Source organism: Leptopilina heterotoma, unplaced genomic scaffold, assembly GCF_015476425.1.
Source record: "Leptopilina heterotoma isolate Lh14 unplaced genomic scaffold, ASM1547642v1 Lhet_100, whole genome shotgun sequence".
Lineage (NCBI taxonomy): Eukaryota > Metazoa > Arthropoda > Insecta > Hymenoptera > Figitidae > Leptopilina > Leptopilina heterotoma.
The window spans coordinates 2,183,168-2,203,706 of NW_025110814.1; the positions used below are offsets into that span (position 1 = coordinate 2,183,168).

The window sequence follows — 20,539 nt, forward strand, 5'->3', positions numbered from 1 at the left end:
TGGACCAACAATGGTCCCGACTTTCTGTCATTTTTAATATCATTAAAGCAGAAAGTAAAAACGCAACGTAAAGTAACTGAACAGGATGCAAAAATAAATACAATGGTCAACGAATATAAAGAATTAAGGAATGACATTCCACTTTATGAGGGAGAATATAAAACTGCAATAATTCAGGAGGCAGCTTTAGTGTTAAATCGAAACTTTAAAACAAATTTCACGACGCATGCAGCATCACGATTAAGAAGATATTTGCAGCTATTAATGGAAATTGAAGACGAAGAAAAAAATCATATGGAAGAAGATGAAATTCAAGAAATTTGTTTAGTTTACCGTTTCAATAATGATAATGATGAAAAAATAAAAATTACAAGTTTTAAAAATAGCATTAAAAATGAACAAAGAAAAGAATTTCAAAAATTTCAAAAATCTCAAAAACTATTTCCAGATAAAATGCGCGAAAAAAAACATCAGACTATTGTGATGAAAGATATGTTCGACAGGAAAAATATCGCAAACATTGCGATAAAGTCTATTATAAAAAAGGCCAAGAAGGCGAAGAAAAAAATCGAAACAGAAAAAAAGAAGAAAAAGAGAAGAATAAGGAAAAAAAGAATTTTCGAAAAAGAAGGCCTTCATTTTATAAACAATCTGTTGCTGCTTTAAATCTCCTGCTGCAAGAAAATCAATGTCAAGTGAAAGGATTCCCTATTGATTTACTACTGAAAAAGGATGATGATGATGGAAGAAAATTGGACTTTACAAAATTGACAAAAGATAAAGAATGGCATAAATTTGTGCCATTTTTCATTATGATTCAACAAGAATTTCATGATAAAAAGAAGAAGAATTTCACGTTAATTCCACAAATTTCATTAGGCGTGAAGCATGTCGTTTATACAAATACTGCTTTAAAAGATTTGCAAATGGCAAGTGTTATTCAAGAAATTAAAGAAAAAAGGCAATTTTACAAAAAAAGAAAAAAAAATCAGGAACGAATAAGGATCCTCTTCAAAGAGCAGTTGATAAAATGGACGATGAAATGAAGCGCTTAAGAGCCCGGTAAGAAGCGTAGAATAGAAAAGAATTCAATTTTCAAAAAATATGCTTGAAAACGAAAATTTTGAATTATTCTGAATACGCGAATTTACCTCGAAGCTCTATTCCACGGGAACCATCAAAATTTTAGAAAAATCAATTCTTCTCTATTGCTCACGTCGATTTGCAGATAGAAAAGAATCCAAATTTTCTATTTTTCTTAATGCGCCAAGTTTTATGGTATTAAAAGTTCTTGAAAAAAATATGGAGTTCTATTCTTTTGAATTGACTGGATTGGCTTCTAACGATTCTAGGTAGTCAATTCAAAAGAATAGAATGATCGACGAGTAAATATGAAATGTTTATTCTTCTCAATAGACTGCTTCGAATTTCAGAAGCGCATTAAAAGGAATACAACTTTTGACAAACAATTTTGAAAAGCCTAATCTTTCCAATTGTCTGTAGGAGCTCCTCTAGTTATTGTCTTAAAATAAAACGCAATGACAGTCATGTTTCGCGTCGTGTGAATTTCATTGTAATTTCAGTGCTAAACTATTAAAATTAATTATTAAAACTAGTGAAAATATGGTTAAAAAACGCAATGTGCTTACGATGAAATATAAAATGATACTGAAAGGAATTTTCATGTGTTCAATGTTTAACGTCAGGTTTTGAAACCTAACCTCACTTTCTAGTGGAATCTTGAGTGGTAGTGAGTCAATTCAGTGGAATAGAAATTTCTACTGATTTGCTGTAGATTCTGATTCTTTTGAATGCGCGTTTCATATTTTTGTGAAGTCAATTCAGAAAAATAGATTCTCTTGAAATTTTGGTGGTTCCCGTGGAATAGAGCTCCGAGGTAAATTCGCCTATTAAGAAGAATCCAACTTTTGAATTCTTTTCAATTCTACGCTTCTTACCGGGAGAAATGAACAATGAAGATAAAGGTGGAATTCAATGTTCAACTTTAAATAAATCCAAAGAGGTCGAAAATTAAAGAATGGTGGTAAATTTTCTGGTACAATAACGACAAATAATGGTGTGGACGTGTCAGTAATTTTTGATTTACCCACAAAACATGTTGTGAAATCAAAGATGGAAGTTGGAAGTTACAAAAAATTTTGTGGGTTTGATCCTGGTGCGAGGGCGACCATGGCTGGCGTCAGTAGAGAAAACGATCCTAATCCAACAACTAATGTAAAAAAGGATTCATCTATTTACATTGGTAGTTGGATGATGAGATGGCAGATGGGCGACTACAGAAGAAGAGAATTAATGAAAAAAATGTATAGACATGCAAAAATATTACAAGCAACTTGCTGAGGATCCATTGATAGAAAATTTTTGCATGACTAATCCTCGAGATCGCCATCGCATAACAAAATATAGAATACATCTTTTAAAAAATTTCCAAGCAATTCATCAAAAAAGATCCGTAACGCGTTTACAAATAGATCAATATGCAGCACAAAAGCGACAAGTTGATCAACTTGTAAATTGGATAGTATGTGATACAAAGAAGAAACCCTGTTTCGTTGCTATTGGTGGAGCAGAAATACCTAATTTTATCAAGGGATACACTAAAGCTCCTTCGAAACGTATTCAACAAACTCTTTTCCAAAGATCAGAAGAATTAGGAAAAGATAAATTGCAAGTCGTGAAAGTAAATGAGTTTAATACAACAAAAATGTGTAGTCGCTGTGTGAAACCACTTAAAATATCAAAAAGTCCCTATCGGTACACTTATTGTGTGAAATGCAAAACAACGTGGGAAAAAGACGTAAATGCAGGGAGTAATATTCTTAATCTTCCACTTGTTCAAGAGAAAATCATACCAAAGGATTCCATAAAAAATCACCATCTATTTCGGATCAAGAATGATGACATTGAACATGAGGCTGCAGAATTGCAGAAATAATTTTTCCCATCACTTTCAACATTCATTTTTAAATGTAAGTTTTTTAAATTTATATTTAAAAAATAGTTAAAAAATAGTTTTTTTATGAAAAACATTAAAAAATTTAATTAATTTGTAATTATTTTCTCTTTTTCAGCACTAAGTAAATCTCTTGAAGTCTTGAATGACATTGAAAAGGAGGAACCTCGACAACCGGAAAAACAATTTTCAACGATGGACAATATACTGCTTAATTGTGGAAATAATTTAACAAAAACATTATTCGGTCCTGGTGGTGATGGCTGTTATGCCATTGTACATACCGGGGATCTCTTACGAGATCAGAACCAGCTGTAAAAGGCATACCAGGTTTTTTAAGAAATTAAAAAACATGCTACTTCTTTTATTGATTATTGTTTGAATTTTTCAAATTTTTTATAAAAACAAAAGCACGTTTGTGTTTTTTTATAAATTAAAATAATCAATAATAAGAGGGGAAGTAATTTTGTAAAAGACATTTATTTCTTCAAATTAAAATCATTTTTATCTTTTTTACTTATAATTTAGTTTCAGTTAACCGGTGTAATTTTTAAATTTTAATTTTTTCAAAACATTTTAACTTTATTCAACATTTCACTGTAATTTTAATCTTTGTTTTTTAACAATTTCAATTTCTTCTTTTACAATATTACCTTCTAATCAGAGGTATCCTTACCAAACACTGCGCTTGCACTACAAAAATGATCTTATTGGCGAAATGAACCGCGCATTTTTAAAACGTTTTATATTATACATATAAAGTACTTTAGATGGACAAGTTTTATTCTACAAATAGAAGCATTTTTGTAGCGCAAGCGCAGTTGCGTTTGGTGAGGGTACCTGGCAGCTCTGGTACAAACATGACTATGGTTACACCTCAAACGCTTCAAGTAAACAAAAAACGAAAATAGCTTCATAAATAAATAAACCACAAAAGTATTTTGTAGCACAGTGAGAAAAAACTAACAAAAAATATTCGCAAATTGATCTCATTTTCATTTTTCATGAAAATTCAAAGTCAATATTAAAACAAAAATCAAATTATTATAAAAAGAATAACAAAAATCCAAAACAAAATTATCTTGAGGCTGTTATAAACCATTTCGCAATAAGATAACGAATTTATTGATAAATAATAATTAAAATAAATTAAATAATGCACAAAAAACAATTATTTTCACCATAGAAAACATATAAATAGGTTAATTTTTTGTTTTGCTTTTGTAAATTTGAAAAACATTCCCCATTCGTTTTAATGTTAAGTTTATTTCGACATTTTAAGATGTATGGACAATTATTACATAATAATTTTATATAATGAGATTTCTCTTGGTGGTATTATTACTTTTTTTGTCCCCCACTCGCGTTCTCAGCTCTCCTAAAATCTTATAGAACACCTCTTTCACAGAAAAAAAAATGAAATAACGTGCGTTCTTGATTATTAGTTTATCAATTGAATGTTATTATTTATTTATTTTTTTTTGTTTCTTTATCGTTATCGATATCATAATTATTACATTACCATTAATCATTATATATTACGATACAACGCTATAATTAAATTTCCCCCTTGTTTACTTGTTCGTGAATTTTGACATAATGATAGAAAGTACATTACAATGCAGTGTATTTAGCGAATATTTTGTTCGGTAATGGAATTCTCTTTTTTTGGTTCCTTCTTCACGAACACTTTGGTCGCTTTTATTATTATTTTATTATTATTTTTCTTATATAACCCTCTTGATTTTCCTATCTTTTTTTTATTATTATTATTATTATTATCGTCGGAGAAGGTAACTCGAAAAGGGGATAAAACAATTTTTAAAACAGTTTTCTTTTTTACTTTTTTCGAACCTTTTCATGAGTTACCGGGTGTGAATTATTATTTTTGTTTGTTTGTTCTAGAAAGAACAATACCGACTCGTTTTTAGCGCAATTTGCTTTAAAAAGCTGCCCACCAGCAGGTCTTATAACTTTTTTTTTTGGTTTTGTTTCCATAACGCTTACGCGCTCTCGAGGAAGTTCAAATACTTCTCTTTAGATTAACGAGATTTTTCTAAATTGTAAATATCAATAGTTGTCACGATTTTGGTTTTTTTTAAACTCTCGTTTCAATTTCAATAATTCGCAAACTTCTGAAAAATTTCGAATAGAGAAACTAACGTCAATTCCTAATTCGACAAAAATAGAGATTTTTTTTTAATAACAGAATTTTTCTTTAAATTAAATGAATTAGATCAAGTAAACATGGTTTCGCTTTGAGCTTTATCGAAACTATGTTTATTTTATTAACAAAATAGCCAATCGGGAAAATTTTTCTTTTCGGTTACCATGGTGACGTGAGAACGACAAAGAAGGAAGTATTCTACTTCTTTGTTACTTTTATACGTTACCATGATGAACGCAACAGTGTGAATCACCCCTAAGGGGAAACATAACCTTAAAAAATACAGAAGTTTTTTGAATCAGTCACTCGTGACCGTCACACAGTAATAAATGTGAAAATCCAGCAATCGTGAATTTTTTTTACGTCTAGATTTTCGCATTTTGTAATCGTAAATGCATTCAAGCAGCATTATCTCGTTGCCACTTTTTTTAGTAAACTTAAAAAATAAGCGCGAACGGTCCCATTTTCTTTTTTGCTAAAGGAGGTTTTTTTTTCAAAAGTTGTATAAACGTGTTTACGCTCCCTTTTCAATTAAATTTCTTTTTCATCCCTTCGACTATGTGACTAGAGACACGATATAGGTACTTAGGTACGACTTAGGTGTATAGCAATTTGTATACTTAGACCTTAGCATTTTTCCCACCCTTTAATGATAACTCTTCGAGAGTTTTTATATTTTTTTTCTTGCGTTAAGTTATAATTTTACAACAATATGGCAACCGGAATAAGAATATTGGTTATCTCAGAAAAAAAAAGATTCAATCCTGTTCATAAAATTTCCCCTTTTTTTTGCAATATATTTTTTCAAGAACTTCCAAAATGTCTACTAGTGGAAAAATTGAAACTGGACAGTGAATCTTCATTTTTCATTTCCTGGGGAATATAATACTAACGGTACTAATACAATAAAAAGTACAATTAACAGGACTAAAATACGTCGTCATTCATTGAAATTAACTTATTTTTCCCATTTTCTCCGATAATTTTTTAACCCTTTTTTTTATTCAGATTTCAAATCAAAGATTCTAGATACATTGTTCGAATGAAGAAAAAAAAATGTCATGAATGAGTTAGTGACGATCGTGTTGCAATTTTCTTTTCTCTAAACTACAAATAAGATTTTTACGACGTGACATCAATATCGAAAGCAAGGAAATCGACGTACAAATGTCACACCTCATACAGATCGCAAAAGGGACGTAAGTCATATCGAAGAAAAATTGTTTTGGTGGGAAACTTGAAAAGACAAATTCTGACTTTCATTGGAGAGTATGTATATATATATATATATATATATATATATATATATGTGTGTGATTGCGTTGTATGAAAAAACTAGTTAAACGGGAATTCGACTAGACATGGAATTATATATTTTTTTATTAAAAAATTTTTTTTAAGAACTAAGACGACCTATCTACACGAAGAGGTTTAGGAGAAGGGAGGTGCTGAGTGCAAAAATTGGATATTCGGTTTATAAGAGAAATATTAATCGCAGTAGAAAATGTACATTTCTCGGTGATGATCGCAGGACTTACGACTCTTTTGTTTTTTTTATATTTTTTTTTATAATAGTACGTACAAAATCACACGTTAGCATGGTTCGCATATTACACTGCCAATTTTTATTTTGCCCCCTAGAATGTCACTGGATTATTTTTATCATTTTTTTCGCCAAGTATACACAGAAACATTACTTAGCTTCTTAATTTTAAATTGTTAATTATATTTATAAGTAATAACGCAGTAAACCGTAGACTTAGAATTATTTTCTCATTCTTATCACTTTCACTCGATTTTCCTTTCACGCAAAATCACATTCTCGCTAATAATCTTTCTATTCCTCGTTTTTTCTTCCTTTTTTCTTCTTTTTTAACAACTCAAGTTATATTCTCAGCGTTCTGATATCTCTCAACAGATTCGTAATTGACTATTACAATTTTCTATTTATCTCAGCACTTTCTTTTTTTCAATCGTCTCGAGATTAATTATAAATTCTGAATATTAAAGATCAAATCCAAGAAGAGAAAATTGTAATAATCAATCGACGAGTTGTCACTATCTAGATTAAATTTTTTTATACATTTTTATCCAGCCTGTTTTTTCAAAAAAAAAAAGAAAAGAAAAGTTTGAAAGCAGTTTTGTCGACTAGAAATTGAAAGGCGTCGACATTACAATCGATTGTCCTGTGGGATGAAAAATTAGAACAATGAAAGATAAATTTTTCTCTTTCTTTTATTTTTCGTAATCCACAAGGAATCGAGTGTCGAGCATTCGCAGTCACCTTGACTAATTAAATTATCTCATGCACATTGGCACGCACTATTTGGTTCATTTCTTTGTATTTTTCACGTTTTTATATAAATTATTTTTTTTTAGTTCTATCGTAGTTTGTTCACTAAAATGATTCGCGGCTTTTTTCCATTTAGCCTCTAATCGCGATCAATTCTTCTATTCTTTCCTGTTTACCCGAACGCTCGCGATTCATTGTCACAACATTTATATGGCATTCAGCTGATTAAAAAATAATTTACGAAAACTTCATTATTTCGTAGGACTGACTTTTTTTACCTCGTAAAATATATAAGGGAAAAACACTTTCACTTTAAATATTTTTAATTAAACATTCTCCCGAGCTTATAAAAACAATTATTTTTGAAATTAAATCTGATATGGGAAATTTAAAAAAATTTTCCAGCCATTCCTGCAAAATAATGAAATAAAGCTAAATTAAAATTTCATAGTTTGCAAAAATTGTTTAATAGTTGTGCGCAATAAAAAAATGACGAATAATGTTAAAAAATTGTACGTCTATTTTGTGAGGTCCCATGTGAGCTTTGTTTTCTTGTCTCGTACAATTTTCACTTATTTTTTTTTTTATTCTTTTTCTCTCACAGATATTATTCGGTAAAATTCATTCACGCAACAAAAAAAAAAAAAAAAAAAAAATTCTCACTCTTCGTACCTGCCATCAAAAAAGTCTTCTTTCCTCTTTTTATGCTTTCGAAAGTGTTGACAAATAAAATATTGTCGACACATTCATAAAACGAGAAAAATTAATGTAACATATATAGAAAAATAGGATCTCAGGGATGTCCGGCGATCGGAAATCGCTCGTGAGTCTGCGTGTGGGTGCATTTTCATTTTTTCTTTTTATACTTTTCTTCCCCTTTTTTGTGTGCGTGATAATTTATAACAAAAATATGTATTTTGTGCGCAATGAAAAATCGTTATATATATTTTTATTTTCGAAAAAATTGATTATTTTCAATGCGACGCAAGGGAGGTGAAAACTTTTCTTTTTTCTACTTTTGTTTATTGGCGAAATGATTTTAAATTTCAGCTAATATTAGTGAATTTTATTTTATTATCAACATTTTATTATCAATATTAATTTTCTTCATTCATTTTTATGAATCCGGCAAATGATTTTTTGATTAAGTAAGAGAAATCGAAAAAAGACGAGAAATTAAAAAAATTTCAAATATCCAAATTTTTTAAAAATTAATGTAATTAATTAATCAATACTTTATTCTTTCAATCGAAATATAAAATCATTTATAAAAGCAAACTCGAATTTGAAAAATATTCACCTCAATATGTAAAATTTTAAAAAATTAGGAAAATACAAAAAAAATTAATTTAGAAAAAAATCGTTTTTCTTGAATTAATTTTCTTTTCGGTAAAAAGTAAAATATTACAAAAAAAACTTACTCCTTGCGTCTTGCTTCATTTTCACCAAAAAAAGACGATTTTCGTGCCGTATTTTGTGCAGATTAGAAGTAAAAATGGTGCGTTTACATCCACTTGACTTTTTTTTAAATGCGATGAGAAATGTTTATAGAAGAAAAATTTGTGCCATTTTCTTTTAAGTGAAATTTTTTGCAGAGTCTCGACTTGCGCCTGCCGATGGAGAACCCTGATCCATTTTCTCTTCTTTTTATTTGAATTAAATTTAATTTTAATTAAATATCTTCGTCAATTTGCAATGAAAGATTTAAAAAAAAACTCAACGTTCGTGAGAGGTTTTCTTTTCTTCTTTATTTAATTTATTCTTTTTAAAAATTATGTTTACAACTAATTTATGTTTTAACTTTTAAATGTTTCTTGAATTACTTCTTAAATTTCCTTTAAATTCGTTTATTGCCTTGGAATTTATTTTATTCCTCTCTTTATTCTCTGATTCTCTCTTTCTTTCTCTCTAGAATTTTTTCTTATATTCTACAAAAATTTCCAAATTCTTCAAATCATTTTCTTTTTATCACTTCGAATTTAAAGATAAATGAATTTCTTATGTGCTTATTTTTAATCTTTTTATAGATTTTCAATTTTTTTCGCCGGAATTTTTCTTGAATTCTTGAATTTTTTTTTATTATTATTTATTAATTTTTACTTTTTGCAATTATGAATGTTTAGAAATTTCTAAATGTAAATTGAATGTTTAAAAATTCCATTATTGTGAATTTTTTCCTTTATTGAAATTTTTTACTCCAGATTGTAATTATTTTTCTTATTTATAATAAAGTTTTAATTTTTCCCTCTTTTCGTTTAATTTATAAATTCCTTCTTTCTTTTCTTGCTTCATTTCTTGTTACGTTATGTTTTATTCTCTTTTACTTTTCTTCTTTTTTTTCTATCGAATATCGAAAAACAAATTTTACTTTTCGTCCCGTAATTTTCCTCTTCTCTTCTTTTCTTTCCATCAAATTCACATAATATCCAATTAATTTTCAAAACACAATTTTTTAATTTACACTTAATTATTCACTATACACGTAATTTTTTTATTCACTTATTAGTTTCAAACTTTTCAATTTGTCTCGTATTTTTCAAATTTGTTTTTTTTCTCTTTTCTTGTCTCTTTTGGTTTCTCAATTTTTTTTGTCAATTATCTTCAACTTTCATTCACTTAATTTAATTGTTAACTTATTGAAATTTCTTAAAATCGAATAATTTAAATTATTCCTCATTTTCATAACTTTTTTTTATTTTTCAAATATATTTTCATCTCTAAACTTTATTATTCCTCTAAACATCGATTTTTTTGCGTAAATTAGTATTTACTTCTCGTAATAAAGTATAGAAATTTTTTTGCAATTTTTCGCCTCGTTTTTGTTTTTATTCACAATAATTGGATAATAATTTGTTTTTCAAAGTATAGAATTAAATTCATTTTGAAAATTCCTTTCTTCTTTCTCAAAAATTTGAATAACTTGCATAGACATTAATAATTGAACATTAATTTCAGGTGCGTTTTTTTCTGTAAAATTCCTTTTTAATAATGAAGCCGAAAGTTTTAGTTCTTCTTTTTTTCTCTCCCTGTTTTGAAAAAAAGAAATTTCATTCCGAGAGATCAGATCAGTGTTTTATTTTTATTTATTTATTTGGTTTTTTAAGCGTTTCGAAGTATCACCTCGTGCCAGTGGCTCCAGTCCTCTGGCATGATTCCGTTTTTTCTTCTTTGCTGGTAAATACATTTTTTATTCTTGACATCTTCGAGCGGTGAGAAGATTATTTATTTTCTTTGTTATTTTCTTCGGGAAATTTAAAAATCTGAAATCAGAATATGAAAAATTTGAACAGGCTTCCGACTCGGAGAAAAACGTTGTCGTTATTTTATCATCATCATCATCATTATCATTTATAATCGTCATTGTCATAACTCGTCCGGCAGCTTCAACTTCTTGTTTCGTGTTCGCGCTTGATATTGTGTATATAGAATTAACCTAATAGAGACCGCAACCACGCAAATTGTTCGCGATAATCACGTCTGTGACTGCGTCGAACACGAATTGAATATTATTTGTGTCGGTGGCGCATGTCATATGGCAGTAAATCTCCTTCGAAGTCGATTTGTTCTTCGCCTCGAACTGCGCTTGGATGTAGGCTGCGGCTTCGCCATACTCCTGTGCGCCTGAAAAAATTTACAAATTTAGTTATTAATTTTCAACAACGAACATTTATTTCCTCATTTTTTATTCCCTCAATAAAAATTCTATTTTATTTTGTTCTCGATTTTCATTTTTTATTTTATAATTCAAATTTTAATTAATTCACATAATTTGGTCGCGTTTATTAATAAAAAAAATAAAAAAGAAATAAAATAAATTTAACGAAAATGAAATGAAATGAAATTGGAAAATAAATTCAAAACGAAAAATATATTGAAGCAATAAATTTTGAACGAAAGAAGAAAAAATTAAAAAATACATAAAATAAAAAATTAAAAAATAAGTAAAAGCAAAAATAAAAGAAAATTGGAAAATAAAAAAAATTAATGACTAAAATAAAAAATAAATAGAAATTTGTTAAAACGAAAAATAAATAAAAATTTAAAAAAATAAATTACTCTTTCTTGAATATAAGAAAACGGAAAAACAGAAAATAAAGAGGTTAGTTAAAATGCTTTGTTTATTTAAATCGTCAGGCAAAATGCATTATTCTCTCATCGTTTTTCACTGGAATCGGTTTATCTTTTATTGACAGAAAAGAAATTTGTCTTGCGGGTGTATCGAAAGCGCTAATTTTGAAATATCTCCCATCCAATTAATAACAAAATCATCATTATTTTCTCAACAATTCGTAATATTTTCTTATCGCTAAGCAGAAATTATTTTAATAAAATCGTCGAGAAAAAAAGAAAACGACACGTAAGACTAAAAAACTTTTCAAGAAATGAATAAAAATCGTAAAATACAAATTAAAATTTTTTAAAACTGAATAAATGTCTTCATATATAGATAATAGTAATAAAAGTAAAAATGAAAAAAGAAATAAATGAACAAATAAAAATAAATTAATTAACAAAAAATACAATATAAATGAAAAATAAGAATAAAAATAAATACCAATTTACAGAAAATTTTTTTTTGAAAAATTATTTAATTAGATAGGTAATTAATTTGCTAACAAGTATTTTTCAAATAAAAATTCTTCAATTTATTTATTTAAGTACAGGGTTGCAACAAAAAAATTTTGATTTTCCCTATAATTACCAGACAGAATTTTGCCTTTTTTCTGATCAGTATAAAAAAAATAATTCAAGATTGAGTTGAAATTATAAAAAAAGATCATTTTTAGAAGCAAAAATTTATGATTTAAAACTTTTAGGATTACCTACATATTTTAAAAATAAAATTATTTACTGTTACGAACTTTGCACGATTATTTTCAAAAATATCAAAAAAGTACAGTTTTTATAGATTGAATTTTAGAAAATTTCAATTATTTCAAAAATTTTAATCACCTGTTTATAAAAATTCAATTATCTTTAAAAAATGGAACTGAAATATTTGCAAATTTTTCAGAATTAAAAATAAAATTATTCAAAACATCAATTTTTTTTTAATTATAAAATCAAATCTATTTAAAATTAAATTAATTACAGGACAAGAATTCCAATCCAAAAACTCAAAGAAAAAAAAGTCCAAAGTACAAAAAATCCAAAATAAAAATGTCTAAAGTTAAAAAATCCAAAATAAATATAAACGTCCAAAATAAATAATGAAACATGTGAAAAAGCCATGTTTTTATTTTTTACGCTATAAAATCGGAATTTAAAATGTTAATTTTAAAAAAGGAAGGTTTTAATTATTTACAGAAATAATAAAATTCTTCAGAAAAATTAAATTATTTTCATAAATACAAAATTTTTCACACAAAAATTTAATTATTTTCATAAATAAAAAAAATTTCTAGAAAAATTGCAATTATTCTATCAAATTTTTAAAACAATTATTCCAAGAAATACAATAATTTTCAACAATTTTGATAAAATTCTTTACAAAAATTCAATTATTTTTTTCAATATAGGATTCCAATTAAATTACTCGATTAATTTAATTATTTTCAGAAATTTAAAATGTTAAGTTTACCTACTTTCGATTCACAGTCATCGAAATGAGCAACTAAAAAAAGGACAATTTCATTCCAGACAACCATTTAAATTTTTATAACTCAATTTTTTTCATTGGATTTTTAATTTATTTGGACTTTTTAAACAGGACAAAAAATCCAAAAAATAAGTCCAAAGTAAAACTATCTTTTTTTACTTTTTTGGATTTCATTTTCTTTGGATTTTTTGGTTTAGACTTTTTGTTTTGAACTTCTTGTCCGGATACCAATTAAATTAGTAATTATTATTTATTTTTTTATACATAATTTTATAAGTTTTTTTATAATTAAATTATTAATTCAATTGTTTTAGATGCAATTGGGACTCTACAAAATTAAATTATTTTTCAATTATTAAAATAAAATTCTTGAAAATTTCATTTTTTAAATCTAATGATATTCTTTATCAAATTTAATTATTTGCAATTTAAGTTCACAAAATTTTAAATGGATAATTCTTTAATAATTGTTTTTTTTTCAAATTCGACGAGAATTCGCAATTTTTTTTTAATTTTTCAAAAATGTTTACACCAAAAACCAGAATTTTTGTAATAATTTAAAAATTTGTATATTTTTTATAAAATTCCCTGATTTTTCTGACTCGTGGCAACCCTGCATTAAATAACAAGTATGTTTCTAAATTATTTTATTTATTTATTTATTTTATTTATTGTAGATTTATTTTATTTTTTTACTTGTTTTATTTATTTTACTTATTTTACTTATTTTATTAACCTCCATTAAAATAGAATATAAAAAGAGAATCAAATTTATTTTAAAATTCTAAAGAAAATTATTTTTAAATACTCAAAATAAATGAAGCGAAAAAGAAAATAGAATGTATAGAAATAAATCAGAGAGACTTACCAGCGTATTCGGGGAAGCAAATGGTGAGAGGAGATTTGCGAATCTTTTCTTCGAAAAGATCCTTTTTATTCAAAAAGAGGATGATCGACGTGTCTGTGAACCATTTGTTGTTGCAGATTGAGTCGAAAAGCTTCAAACTTTCTTGCATTCGATTCTGTGTTCGGAAAAAAGAAAACTTGTTAAAAACATTTAACAATCAATGGAATCTCGTCTTCGTTTAATTCAACCCAAGAACGTATCGTCTTTTCCTCTTTTTTTATAACAAATAAAATATTATACATAATAAATACACAACAATAATAATAAAAATAATAATAATAATAATAAAAATAATAATAATACCTAAAAATAATAATAATAAAAATAATAATAATAATAATAACATACATACATAATAACAGAAAAGAAAATACGTTCGAGGGTTAAAAAAATTATTAAAGCAACTTGCCATAAATATAGTTTAATCAATATATTAAAAAGTACAAAAAATTAAATTTTACTGTATAGTTTAATACAATAATTTTTTAATTTTTAATTTTTCTTTTTTGCTTTTTCTATTCTTTATTTTTGCTTTCATTTTTTTTTCGCTTTTCTATTTATTTAATTTTTTTTTTTGGTCTCATAAAGAAGAAAAATGATTTGAAACAAAGGCAAAGGGGGGAATTTTCTATTTATTTTTATAATATGCAATATTCCACTCGTATATATTTCGTTTTAAGGAAGTTAAATGAGAAAATATTTCAAATTCTGACACGAAATGACAAAAGATTCCCTTGGGGTCAATTGCCTTTTTGACACGGTAATAAAAATACGTGCTTGTCATAAAATGTGCATTAAATTAAGATCAAAATTAAAGCGACCCACGTGCAGTGACCCAAACAATTGATCTCTTCTTTCTTTTTATACACACGTGTAAAAAAAATTCGAATCATTCTCTAATTTTTCTTTCTTCACTCTACTTTTTCAATGTTATTCCAATTTTTTCTTCTTATTCTATATTTGCATTTTTTCAAAGTTTATTTGTCACTAAATTTTAAATTAAATCATTAAATTTTTTAATTGGTACATTAATAAATTAACTGTAATTAGAAAATTAGGAATTTTTTTCACAATTTTAATTATTAAATTGCAAACGTTTTTACAAGTTGCAAAATTTTTTTTTACAATTTCAATTATTAAATTGCAAATTTTCTTTTTCAATTTTTTTTCACTATTTTAATTATAGAATTACAAAATTTTTTTAACTTTAATTTACTTTAATTGAGGGTCCGGATGTATCAATTTTTTTATTAAATAAACATTCCTATATGCTTTTATTTAAAATTTATATTTATTTATTCTATATATTTTTATTTGAAGAAAAGTAATTTTTCCTACACTGTGCCATCTTAAAAATAAATAAATGATTTTTTTAGTTAAAAATCAAAAATTACAAAATTTTCTGCTATTTACATTTTTCATTTTTTGGAAAAAAATAATTTGTCCAGATTCTTGTTTTGATTGTGTATATAGCAACAATTAAAATCAAGAATGGGAGTTGTAGTTGTGCCAGGAGTTGTGCACTTTGAATTTAACGAGAGCCATTTATTTCTTGAGCTGTGAAATAGATAGGTGGCATATGTAACTAAACTCGTTGACACTGTTAATCGCTGCCACCTGTTTTGTGAGTTCCCATCTAAAGTTCCCTTTTCCGGCATAATCTACAATTCGTTTCACACACGAAAAGATTTATTTTCTTATTTTTTCTCACACATTTTTCTCAAAGTAATTTTTTCTTTATTCGAAAATTTTCCCTCAAATAAAAGAAAAGAAGATTTTTATAACTAATATTATATCAATTCGGTAAAATTTTGTTTGTTTGAAATAACAAAAAAAAATTAATTTTCAAAATCAAGGGACTAAAATGACAATTTTTAACACTAGGGAGTAAATTGACTCTTTTCTCAATTCTAGTAAATTTTTAGCATATATTTTTTTCAATTTTAAGAAGTAAATTGTCTATTGTAATGGATAAAATTGTTTTTTTAACTCTAGGTAGAAAAAATAGTGTTCTATTTTAATGCAAGGGAGTAAATCGTCACTTTAAATTCTAAAGGCTGAAGTGGACATTTTCAACTCTTCGATGCTTAATTTATTTATTTATCAAGTTATTTATAAAAAATATATAAATAAATATTCAAATGGTTATTAACAAATAAGTTTATTTATTTATATATTTATTTATTTATTCATTCATTCATTCATTTATTTATTTATTTATATATTTATTTATTTAAAAAAAATTTTTTTAATTTTCAAAAAAAATTCAGAAACGAAATACGTACAAAATTAAAATATATTTAAATAAATATTCAAATGTTTATTAACAAATTAGTTTATTTATTAGAAAACAAATTTTTTAATTCTAAAAAAAAAAATTCCAGAACGTAATACGTACAAAATTAAAATATGCAAAGATTGTAAATCGCAAATCCTTGAAATTATAAATGAAGTTTTTCTTCTCTTTTTTTAATTCTAATTTTTTTTCTCCATTTTTCGAAAAATCCTTTGAATTTGTTTCAAGGAATTCTCTGAATAATTTAGAAAATGCGATTTACAATGCAATTTAATATTAAATTGTCCACTTTTCAAAGAATTTACACACAAGTTTTATGAAAATTTCTCTCCAAGTTTTCTGAAAACTTTAAAAATTCCACTTCTGAAAATTACGCTTCTTTTAATTTGACATTTTGAATATATAGAGGAAAGAAAAAAAAGAAAATTCAAGTCTTCACCCTTGAAAAATAACTTTTCAAAAAACTCGATAATGAGAAAATGTAAAATTGAAAATTTTTGCAAACTATAAGAAGGAAAAAAAACTTTATTTTTTGAGTCGAACGTAATAAATTTTGCTCTTTAATAAATATTTCATTTTTTCTTCTTTATCTGAAATATTTTCTCTCCTTCTGTAAAAAAGGTTGATTTAAAAATTTTAAAAAGTTAAATATTTGTAATTAAAAATTAAAAACTTGTGATTAAAAGTTAAAAATTTGCAATTAAATATTAAAAAAGTGACAAGTTAAAAATTTGCAATTAAAAATTTTAAAATTTTAAATATATAGATATATCTCAAAGTGAATTAATTTTTAAAAAATTCGAAAGCAAAAGAAAAAGTTTATCAAATATTAAAGAGAAAATATTTAATTTACAAGCCAAAAAATTCTACATACAATTTTTTCTAAATTAATTTCAAAATTATAATTTTAATATACGCAACTTTTTTAAATTCTCAAATTTTTAATTCCCTGTTTCATAAACTCAGTAAAAATAATCATTTTCCCAGTAAATATTAAATTTTTTTCAATTTAAAAAAATTACACAATAATTAAGTTAAAAATTCAATTTACCGCATAAATATAATTTTCAATTTCAAAATTGAATTAAACTGAGAATCTTCTTAATGTAATTAAAAAAATACTTTTCTAACTTTTAATTGCAAACTCTTATATATAAGAAAAAAAGAATATTTTAATTTGCCAAAAAAAAGTCTCATTGAAACTTTTTCTTCGCCCGTCGATTTTCTGAGGTTTTAATTTACTTTTTCTTCTTTCTTTTTTCTTTCACTTCTGACTAAAAATTGAAGTAAAGGGATGATCAAAGCTTGTTCGCACGTACAGCGAACTCGCTGAGCCTGTGATCGATCGTGGACTAATCCAGAAGAGAAATTCCGTTTCCGCTTTGCAAACGGTAATTCAATTCGTTCCAAGTCACTCTCGAGAAAGACAAATCGTGCAGTCTATTACTAAAAGGAAAAAAATACTAAAAAAAATGAAAGAAAAAAAATTGATCTACGAAAAAAATGGTCGAAGGCCTCAAAAACTCTCCGTCGACCACCTGTAAAGTAATTATTTGCCTACAAAGAAAAAAAATGCATTGGAAGACAAAATAATGATAAAATACAAAGATTTTCCGTGTGTTAATAAATATTTATTTCTTTAAATTATTAAATTTATTGATTTATTAAAATATAAATAAATAACTAATTAAATAAATAAATTTTTATTTCTAAAAAAAGAGAAAATTACCAAAAAAATATAAATTATTCCCCTTTCATCTTTTTTGTTATTTTCTTTCCTTTTTTCGATTTTCACAAGCTTCTTTCTCATAAATAATTTTTATCTAGCGTTGTTTTTTTTATTAATTTTTTATGTTTGAAAAACGAAAAAATAAAATGGACAGAAATTATTCAGTTTTTTTTATTTTCTTTCCTTCTTTTGATATTTACACAATTTTTTTCTCAAAAATACACGGAGAGAGAATAAATATTAAATTTTGTAATCAAGTATTTTACAAATTGGGAGAAAAATGCTACAAAGCGAAATTTTTATATAAAAAATACTAAATTTTAAAAGAAATTATATGAAATATAGTAAAAATTTATATTAAAATTTAATTAATATTCTTGATATTTAATGTAACTTTACTAAATTTCACATAAGTCTTTTTAAAATTTATTATTTTTATATCAAAATTTCGCTTTGTCGCATTTGTAAAATATTTTTCTAAAATTTAATATTTATTCTCTCTCTGTGTAATTTTCAACTATAATAGTTTTTTAGTGTTTGAAAAAGGAAAGTCTATAGCTATTTATTTAATATTTTTTGGTACTTTTATTTTCTTTGAGATCGAAAAAAAATTTATTTAATTATGTATATTTATTTTTCTTGTTTTCTATAAACAAACAAGAAGCATAAAAGTCTTTTTAAGAAAATAAAGGGAAAATCTTTGTTTTCATCGAAATAAAAAAAAAAGAAAAATTATTTTCTTTCTAAAAATTTGTTGTCCTGATACACAGAAAAAAATGAAAAATTGAGGGGAGGAAAAATATAATTTTCCCTCTCATCCTAAAAAATGTAGACGAAATAACTCACCGTAGTTTCGTCCTCGTGAAGGACTTGATCGTACTCTGACATTGCAACACAGAAAATAATCGCAGTCACGTCCTCGAAGCAATGTATCCATTTCTTACGTTCACTCCTCTGTCCACCGACGTCAAATAATCTGCAGAGAAATAATTCATTTATTAACAAAAAATATTTATAATTAGATGAAAAATTTTTTTTTGTGGATTCTTAATATATTAATTTAAATAATTTGTAGGCCAGTTTTTCCACAATTGTTTGTTTTAACAACAAAAGTTAATAAACAAACAATTGTGGAAAAACTGGCCTACAAATGATTTAAATTAAAAAATATTTATTTTACATTTACTAAAATAAATTTACTAAATAAATATTTTTTTACCATTTTCTATTTTATTTTCTTAAACGAGAACCCTTTCGTATTTATTTATTTTAATTCTATTTATTGACTTTATTTATTTTAATTGAATTTATTGACTTTATTTATTTTAACTTCATTCACTGACTTTACTTATTTTGATTTTATTTATTTATTTACAGGCACTGAGTAAATTTATTAAAATTTTTATTTTAAAAAAATTCTCACCAATTTTCCTTATTGATCATTTTCAAAAAATTCAAAAAAGTTCGATTTCTTTTGGAATTCTCGAAAATTTTACTTATTTCAAAAATTTATAATTACTTGTTTATGAAAATTCAATTATCTTTTAAAAATACAACTAGAATATTTTAAAAGCCAAATTTTCCAGAATTTTAAATAAAATTATTTGAAATATCATTTTTGTTTAATTGTAAAATAAAATCTATTTAAATTAAATTTATAAAAAATTATTAATTATTATTTATTTTTTTGTATATAATTTCAAAAGTATTTTTTATAATTCAAATTATTAATTCAATTGCTTTGGATAAACAGTCGCGACTCTATAAAATTAAATTTTTTTACCAATTTTATTTATTATTTTTGATAAAATTCCCTCGACATTTCCCTGATTTCTCTGACAAATTTCATTTTCCCTAAATTCCCCAATTTCACTGACTTGTGGCAATTGAATATTATTTTATTTCATCAAAATATGAAAATTACAGAAAAAAGAGATAAATAATTTTTTTTTTATTTGTAAAAAAAGTGGGGGCAAGGGAAATTGAGATCTTAACGTTATGATAGTGTATCTTCCTCTTTAGAATACACAAACTCTGTAAAACGACCCACATGTTCTAATAGCAAAAGAAAAGTTACTACAGTCGAGGTCATTACTCGTCGAGGTGGATCTTTTTTTTCACCCAAATGAAACTTAAACACGAGTTATTTTCTTTTTTTTTCTTTTCTTCCCTAACCCCTGACACGTTTTTAAATAATTTTTTTCCACTTTTTTTTAAACTCATCATTATTAGAAGTTGTCAACTTGACTCAATTTTCAACTCTTCAATAAATGTATGCAAATTAAAAAAAAGTTATTAAAAAAAATGAATAAATTATGAATTATGAAGATATTTATATTTTCATAACAATAAATAACAATAAACTATAATAATTATTATATTATTATTTATTGTTTAGTAAATATTTTCCTTTTCATTTATTATTATTAGAATAACAATAAAAGAAAAAGAAAATAAATTATAAATAATTCGTTTTCAAGAAGGGTTTAAATCTGAAAATAGTAAGGATCATTTTCCCCATTTATTTGTTATGGGAAAATGACTCTTATGGTTTTTTAGAGTTGAGCCCTTTTC

The 20,539-nt window shown here is 25.3% G+C and overlaps 2 protein-coding genes across 3 annotated transcripts in view; one reads left to right on the forward strand and one right to left on the reverse strand.

Moving 5' to 3' along the window:
- The first annotated feature begins 1,584 nt into the window (after positions 1-1,584).
- LOC122499165 lies at positions 1,585-3,344 on the forward strand. Its single transcript, XM_043607319.1, has 2 exons — positions 1,585-2,990; positions 3,093-3,344. Exon 1 carries the CDS (start codon positions 2,333-2,335, stop codon positions 2,954-2,956), a length of 624 nt encoding a protein of 207 aa, XP_043463254.1. The 5' UTR covers positions 1,585-2,332; the 3' UTR covers positions 2,957-2,990; positions 3,093-3,344.
- Positions 3,345-10,031: 6,687 nt separating this feature from the next.
- The window catches only part of LOC122499170 (guanine nucleotide-binding protein G(o) subunit alpha), a 132,117-nt gene continuing 121,609 nt past the window's right edge, over positions 10,032-20,539 (reverse strand). For both annotated transcript variants that reach the window (XM_043607342.1, XM_043607332.1), the window contains 3 exons: positions 18,812-18,941; positions 13,902-14,055; positions 10,032-11,055 (listed from right to left, as the gene is read on the reverse strand). In XM_043607342.1, the coding sequence (XP_043463277.1) occupies positions 10,868-11,055; positions 13,902-14,055; positions 18,812-18,941 (472 nt within the window). In that variant the 3' untranslated portion in view covers positions 10,032-10,867. The remainder of the gene's footprint in view (positions 11,056-13,901; positions 14,056-18,811; positions 18,942-20,539) is intronic.

What these genes read in the sequence shown, in the direction of transcription:
- LOC122499165 (XM_043607319.1), top strand. Translation starts at nt 2,333, where the DNA reads ATGCAAAAATATTACAAGCAACTTGCTGAGGATCCATTGATAGAAAAT.